Source organism: Labrus bergylta, chromosome 4 (genome assembly GCF_963930695.1).
Source record: "Labrus bergylta chromosome 4, fLabBer1.1, whole genome shotgun sequence".
Classification (NCBI taxonomy): domain Eukaryota; kingdom Metazoa; phylum Chordata; class Actinopteri; order Labriformes; family Labridae; genus Labrus; species Labrus bergylta.
Window position 1 is genome coordinate 3554210 of NC_089198.1, and position 7392 is coordinate 3561601.

A 7392-nucleotide genomic window follows, 5' to 3' on the forward strand; every position below is an offset into this window, starting at 1 on the left:
TATTTTTAATGTCAAATAAACACAATGTATGTTTTGTATTGATAAATAAATATAAATTAAATGAATGATTGCATATCAATATATATCTTTACATCATTTAATAAGTTCAATGCTTGCATGGATCAGTTTAATTTATGAATTGTAAATAGTGAGTAGCAATATCTCACACAATAATGGTCTCAGCTCACTTTGATATTTGTTCGTCATTTTATTTTGAAAAATGGTTGGAAATGTACAAATTGTCTTTCTCACAAGTTGAACCTTTGACAGATTTAAATTTATTCTATTGATTTGTCTTTGTTGTTGTTTTAAATACCTCTTCTTCTGAGTTCAGACTTGAGCTCTCTCATTCAAATAAATGACTGAATAAAGTTTGGAAGATCTTTTTTTGTGCTTTAAAAAAAAATCATGTACACTGAAATATCAGATCAAACTTTAGATTAAACATCCATTTAAAACACCAAATGGTTCTTTCTCTGTATCATTTTCTTCATTTTTCTTTAACTAGAGAACAGATAAGGCAGAACAATAATATTCAGTATTTTCACTAATCCTGTAAAACATGAAAAATCCTGTAAAACATGAAAATATTTCTCCTTCCTCTTTGATCTGATTATATTCAACTATCAAACAAACACTCAGAGCACACACACATTTAAATCTTCACGTCAGGTCAGGTGAACAAACTTCATCATGAGCAGAGATAGCCTCCATAGCTAAACAGACGCAGGAAGGAGCTCCAACTTAAAAAAAACAACAGCCTTAAAACACGACAACAGAAATTTAGATGTCAAAGTACCGCCCCTAATGTTTGATTGACAGGTGATCTGTGTGCAGTGAGAAACAACAATGAGCTCTCAGCTACAAACAATAAGACTAAATAAGTTTAAGAGTTTAAACACAGACTTGAAGCCTCTGTCCCTGAAATGACTTCTGTCTATTTCAGTTTACACAACTCAGCAGTGCCTTTAGAAGAAAAAAAAACAAATTTATAAAACCCGAGTCCAGCATGTAGAGGCTGAGTGAATGTGGTCTGGACTCTGTGGAGGAGAGTCATGGTTTCAGAGATGTTGTAGAAGGACAGAATACCTGCTCTGTGATCCAGGTACACTCCTACTCTGGAGGACTGAGGACCTGAGACATCAGTGCCGAATTTGTTGTACCAGAAGTCATAACTCTTGTTGTAACAATCTAACGCCCAGGATTTGTCATTGAGTCCAAACAAACATTCATCTGAGCTCCCTGCTCTGCTGATATTCTTGTATGCGACTGCTACAGAAACTACTCCTCTCCACTCCACCTCCCAGTAACAACGACCAATCAGACTCTCTTTACTCAGGACCTGCCAACAATTAGTGAATCTGTCTGGGTGACTAGAATAAAACTGTTGTTCTCTCATATATGTTACTTTTCTGTTCCCATCAGATAATAAAAGTTGTGAGTATGTTGTATTTGGATCCAGTGTGATGTCACATGAATATTTTAAGAACTCAGCTCTGGACTTCGGCTCTGGTTCTGACAGTAAAACATCCACTTCAGTCACTGTCTGTGAGATGTTTCTCCAGTTCTCTCTCGCCACGTCCTGTAATTTATCTTTGATTTCTGACACAGCCGCTGTCACATCCTCAAAGTACCTCAGAGGACGGATCTTGATGCTGGATGAGTCTGTAGATTCACTGAGTGGTGACAGTGAGGGGTAGTCGTGTAGAAACTGGTTGTGATCTTCTGTGTGTGAGAGCTTCTTCATCTCAGCGTCTCTCCTCTTCAGCTCAGTGATCTCCTGCTCCAGCTTCTCCTGAAGCTCTCTGACTCGACTCACTTCAGTTTGCTGCTGGGATCTGACCTGCTGCTTCACATCAGAGCGTCTTTTCTTCATGAGACGCATCAGCTCAGTGAAGATCTTCTCACTGTTCCCCACTGTTTTATCAGCGGAGCCATTGATAGCATCCACCTCTTGTTGAAGCAGCTTCACATCTTTCTCTCTGTCCTGGATTCTCTGCTGGATGTTTTGTTGACTCACCTCCAGCTCTCTCTGCCTCTCGCTCCTTTCTGCTGCAACTGAGACTGTGTCATGACCTTTGTGTTTGTCCATTAAACAGAGATTACAGATAGACTGCTGATCAGTACGACAGAATATCTTCATCACCTCATCATGATGAGAGCAAACGTTCTCCTGGAGCTTCTTGGAGGGCTCCACCAGCTTGTGTTTCTTTAATGGAGGTACTTCAAAATGAGGCTGGAGGTGTTTCTCACAGTAAGAAGCCAGACACTGCAGACAGGACTTACAGGCTTTCAGTTTTCTCCCAGTGCAAACATCACAGGCCACATCTTCAGATCCAGCATAGCAGTGATCAGCAGGAGCAGCTTGGAGTTCAGTCTTCTTCAGCTCCTCCACTAAATCTGCTAACATGGTGTTTTTCCTCACTACAGGTCTTGGTATGAAGTCCTCTCTGCACTGAGGGCAGCTGTAGACTCTCTTCTCATCCTCTGTATCCCAGTGGCTTTTAATACACTTCATGCAGTAGGTGTGTCCACAGGTAGTAGTCACCGGATCCTTCAGGAGTTCCAGACAGATGGAACAGCAGAATTTCTCCTGGTCCAGTTGATTTCCTCGCTGAGCCATTTCTCCTCTCAGTAACAACGAATGCTTGAGTTTCACTTCCTCATAGCTGAGACTAGTTTCACCTCTGATCTACAAAACATGCGGCTGTGCAGAGAATGTGCAGCTCTAGTTGGTTACACCCATCCTGAAACTGTAGATCTAATGGAGAGGGAACCAGGAAGTACCAGAGACAGAGTGCAGCTGGCTGTGTTTGAGAGCAGGAAGAGGGAGGGTTGATCGAAGTAAGATTCATTCCAGGAAGAGGAGTAGCGCTGGTTCAAACTGTGTAAAAACAGCAGAGCAGGTGACAATAATAGATTGGTCAAAAAGTGTATGAAAGATTCACAGGTTTCAGAGTAAGCTTCAAGACAGGAGGATTGGGGGATATTAAGAATACTGTTAATAGAACTAAAAAGAACACAGTGTTTATGAGACCTATTCACAATAACATCAGAAAAGTTTTTTTATTCGTTTGAGCTTCGACAGCTTTCTGATATCTACACCAGTTTTCCTTAAGAATCTCATAAGAAACCTGTAGCTTGTCTTTTTTCCAATTGCTATAAAGAGTATCACCTAAACGCAAAGGTGACACCTGCTGGAACAATTTGTGTCTTACACTTCCTACTCCTAAACATGCCTCCTACAATATGTCTATCTGAACAAAAATGGACCCTGTAGCATTAAGCCCCTTGGTGCCAAATAAAACACATTCAGGGACACATGCAAACTACTCACAAATTATTGAAAAGGTTGGTCAAGTGTTTACCTCCTTGATACATAATACGTTATCAATGGTCCACCCCAAAAGAGCATTTGTTTTAAATATATATATTTACAATATATTATAAATTCCTGCCTATTTACAGAGGCATTTAAATCTATGTTGCATGAAAAGTTTTACCCATGTAGATTAATGTTAAAGGTCATATATTGTGCAAAATACACTTCAACATGTTTTTCAAACACTATTATGTGTGCTTATTTCGTCAACAAACCCCTCAATGATGAGAAAAGTCCATCCTCTCTGTCTTGTGCCTGCTCCACTTTTCAGAAAATGTGTGCTCAAACAGGCTGTTTGGAGATTTTCCCTTCATGACATCACAAAGGGCAGTAACCCCTCCCCCAGGTGGGTGACACTCCCACAGCTAGGTGTTTGTGCTGCCCTCTGAGTCTGCCTTCTCCCCTTAAACAATAGGACATGGAGCGAGAAAGCACCGAGTACACCCGAGCCCTTCCAGAGAGGGGGCGTGGTCAGACACAGCTCATTTTCATATTTAAAGGTACAAACACCGAAACAGCCTTTTCTGAGCAGGGCTTAAATACAGGGGTTTATAGGCATGATCGAATACAGAATCAGAGTGGATTTAGAACAAAAAACTTCTCAGACATGTTTTAGGGAGCTCTGAGACTTTTAACTTGTTGAAAAGGAGGAGAATATGTGACCTTTAGTAACATGTCATGTCAAAATGTTTTTTAAAAAGCCCCAGATCTTGTAATGTTTACACACAGAATCTATGTTGCCATCCCATGCTCCTTGGCGGCAGCAGCTCAGTGACATAATGCCTCTGTACATAATGGAAGATTCTCTTCTTGGCCCCTCCCCCCATCATGAGCCCTTCTTCTCTTCGGCTCTCTTTAAGAACAGATACAGGTGGTTTGTGGGGACAGTTGGTTTATGAGGACATTTAGCTTACAAACAGGCTTTTTCCTAAAATGTACTTTCCCTCTATCTTGATAAACCCTCTGCTGCCACCCCTCTCTTAATGAGCCACTTTACCTTGGATTTCCTTTTTTTTATTTTTTATTTTTTATTAATCTGCCTAAGGGAGACCATGTTCCCGTTTGCCTAACTTACATGGACCATGTTCTTCAATCAATCAATCAATCAATCAAGCTTTATTCATATAACACACTTTTATACAATTCAACGTGTTTTAAAGTTATTGAAAAACAAGAAAAACAACAATGTGGCTAAACATGATACAAAGATGAATTCATTTAAAAATAGACTAATTCACACCAATAATGATGAAAATTACAAAACCATTCACAATAGCTAGACTGAATAGATATATTTTTCAGTTTACATTTAAAGGTATCAATATTTGTTTCTTGTTCCATCTCTGTATATTGTGGGACAGGTAGGCAACATCAATTTCAATTCTCTTCTTTGCCCCTCCCCCCATTCATAATGAGAATATTGTCAGCATGATAATATTGTCAGCATGAAATCATTTAGGTTCATATGTTAACCATTTTTTTTGTTAATTGATTTGAAGAATGTGGAAGGACTATTTACATTATTCCTCTGTACAGATTACAAGAATGACGTTCATATTTAGTTATTTAATAAGTTGTGTTTCAATGCTTGCATTCAAAATGTACATGTATCAGTTAAAGTATTACATTTTCACTAGTGAGTAGAAATATCTCAAACAATAATGGTCTCATCTCACTTTGATATTTGTTAGTTGCCTTATTTTGAAACATGGCTTGAAATGTACAAATTCTTTTGATTTGTCTTTGTTTTTTTGTTTGCTTTAATTTTTTAATCATTCTGTCTGACAAACTAATCACAGTCAATCTGATCAGAGGTTTCTTTTACACAAAGTGCAGCAACAACATATATCTCAAAAAGAAGAGAAGAAGTAGTTTGGATTGAATGAACTATTTTACCCTGAAATACAAAAAGTTTGATTTCAACTACAAAGAAATTACAATGAGGGATTCATTAAAAAAAAGAAAAACAGTGTTCTGCTGAACAAACATCATCATGAGTAGAGATAGCCTCCACTGCTAAACAGACACAGGAAGGAGCTCCATCTTAAAAAAAAACCCCTCAAAACCCAACGATAGATATTTAGACTTCGAAGTACCGCCCCTAATGTTTGGTTGACAGGTGATCTGTGTGCAGTGAGAGACAACAATGAGCTCTCCGCTACAAACATGAAGACTAAATAAGTTTAAGAGTTTAAACACAGACTTGAAGCCTCTGTCCCTGAAAGTCTATTTCAGTTTACACAACTCAGCAGTGGATCCAAAACCATAAACCCTGAGTCCAGCATGTAGAGGCTGAGTGAATGTGGTCTGGACTCTGTGGAGGAGAGTCATGGTTTTAGAGATGCTGTAGAAGGACAGAATACCTGCTCTGTGATCCAGGTACACTCCTACTCTGGAGGACCGAGGACCTGAGACACGAGTCTTGACATTGTTGTTCATAAAGTTATAACTGTTGTTGGAACAATCGAACGCCCAAGATTTGTCGTTGTATCCAAACAAACATTTATTTAAGCTCCCTGCTCTGCTGATATTCTTGTATGCGACTGCTACATGAACTCCTCCTCTCCACTCCACCTCCCAGTAACAACGACCAATCAGACTCTCTTTACTCAGGACCTGTTTATAATCAGTGAATCTGTCTGGGGGACTAGAATAAGATTGATGTTGTCTCATTACTGTTACTTTTCTGTTCCCATCAGATAATAACAGCCGTGTATGTGCTGTGTTTAGATCCAGTGTGATATCACATGAATATTTTAAGAACTCAGCTCTGGTCTTGGGCTCTGGTTTTGGCAGTAAAACATCCACTTCAGTCACTGTCTGTGAGATGTTTGTCCCCTTCTCTCTCAGGACGTCCTGTAGTTTATCTCTGACCTCTGACACAGCCGCTGTTACATCCTCAAACAGCCTCAGAGGACGGATCTTGATGCTGGATGAGTGTGTAGATTCACTGAGTGGTGACAGTGAGGGGTAGTTGTGTAGAAACTGGTGGTGGTCCTGTGTGTGTGACAGCTTCGTCATCTCAGCGTCTCTCCTCTTCAGCTCAGTGATCTCCTGCTCCAGCTTCTCCTGAAGCTCTCTGACTCGACTCACTTTAGTTTGCTGCTGGGATCTGACCTGATGCTTCACATCAGAACGTCTTTTCTCCATGAGACGGATCAGCTCAGTGAAGATCTTCTCACTGTGCCACACAGTTTTATCAGCAGAGCCATTGATAGCCTCCACCTCCTGTTGGAGCAGCTTCACATCTTTCTCTCTGTACTTGATTCTCTGCTGGATGTTTTGTCGACTCACCTCAAGCTCTCTCTGCTTCTTGCTCCTTTCTTCTGCAGCTGAGACTGTGTCATGACCTTTGTGTTTGTCCATTAAACACAGATAACAGATAGGCTGCTGATCAGAACGACAAAATATCTTCATTACCTCATCATGACGAGAGCAGACGTTCTCCTGGAGCTTCTTGGAGGGCTCCACCAGCTTGTGTATCTTTAATGGAGCTGCTTGAAAATGAGGCTGGAGGTGTTTCTCACAGTAAGAGGCCAGACACTGCAGACAGGACTTACAGGCTTTCAGTTTTCTCCCGGTGCAGACATCACAGGCCACATCTTGAGGTCCAGCATAGCAGTGATCAGCAGGAGCAGCTTGGAGTCCAGTCTTCTTCAGCTCCTCCACTAAATCTGCTAACATGGTGTTTTTCTTCAGGACAGGCCTCCGTGTGAAGACCTGTCTGCACTGAGGGCAGCTGCTGTAGACTCTTTTCTCATCCTCTATATCCCAGTGTCTCTTAATACACTTCTTGCAGTAGCTGTGTCCACAGGAAGTAGTCACCGGATGCTTCAGTAGATCCAGACAGATGGAACAGCAGAATCTCTCTTGGTCCAGTTGGTTTCCTCGCTGCGCCATTTCTCCTCTCAGTAACAACGACTGCTTGACTTTCACTTCCTCAAAACTGAGACTAGTTTCACCTCTGATCTACAAAACATGCGGCTGTGCAGAGAATGTGCAGCTCTGAT

The 7392-nt window shown here is 40.7% G+C and overlaps 1 protein-coding gene across 1 annotated transcript; it reads right to left on the reverse strand.

The window, feature by feature from the left end:
* Positions 1-81: 81 nt before the first annotated feature.
* On the reverse strand, positions 82-7392 carry LOC110000886 (uncharacterized). Its single transcript, XM_020656256.3, has 2 exons — positions 5612-7392; positions 82-2692 (listed from the first exon to the last, which is right to left on the reverse strand). The coding sequence occupies exons 1-2, from the start codon at positions 7280-7282 to the stop codon at positions 938-940; spliced, it is 3426 nt and encodes a 1141-aa protein (XP_020511912.2). The 5' UTR covers positions 7283-7392; the 3' UTR covers positions 82-937.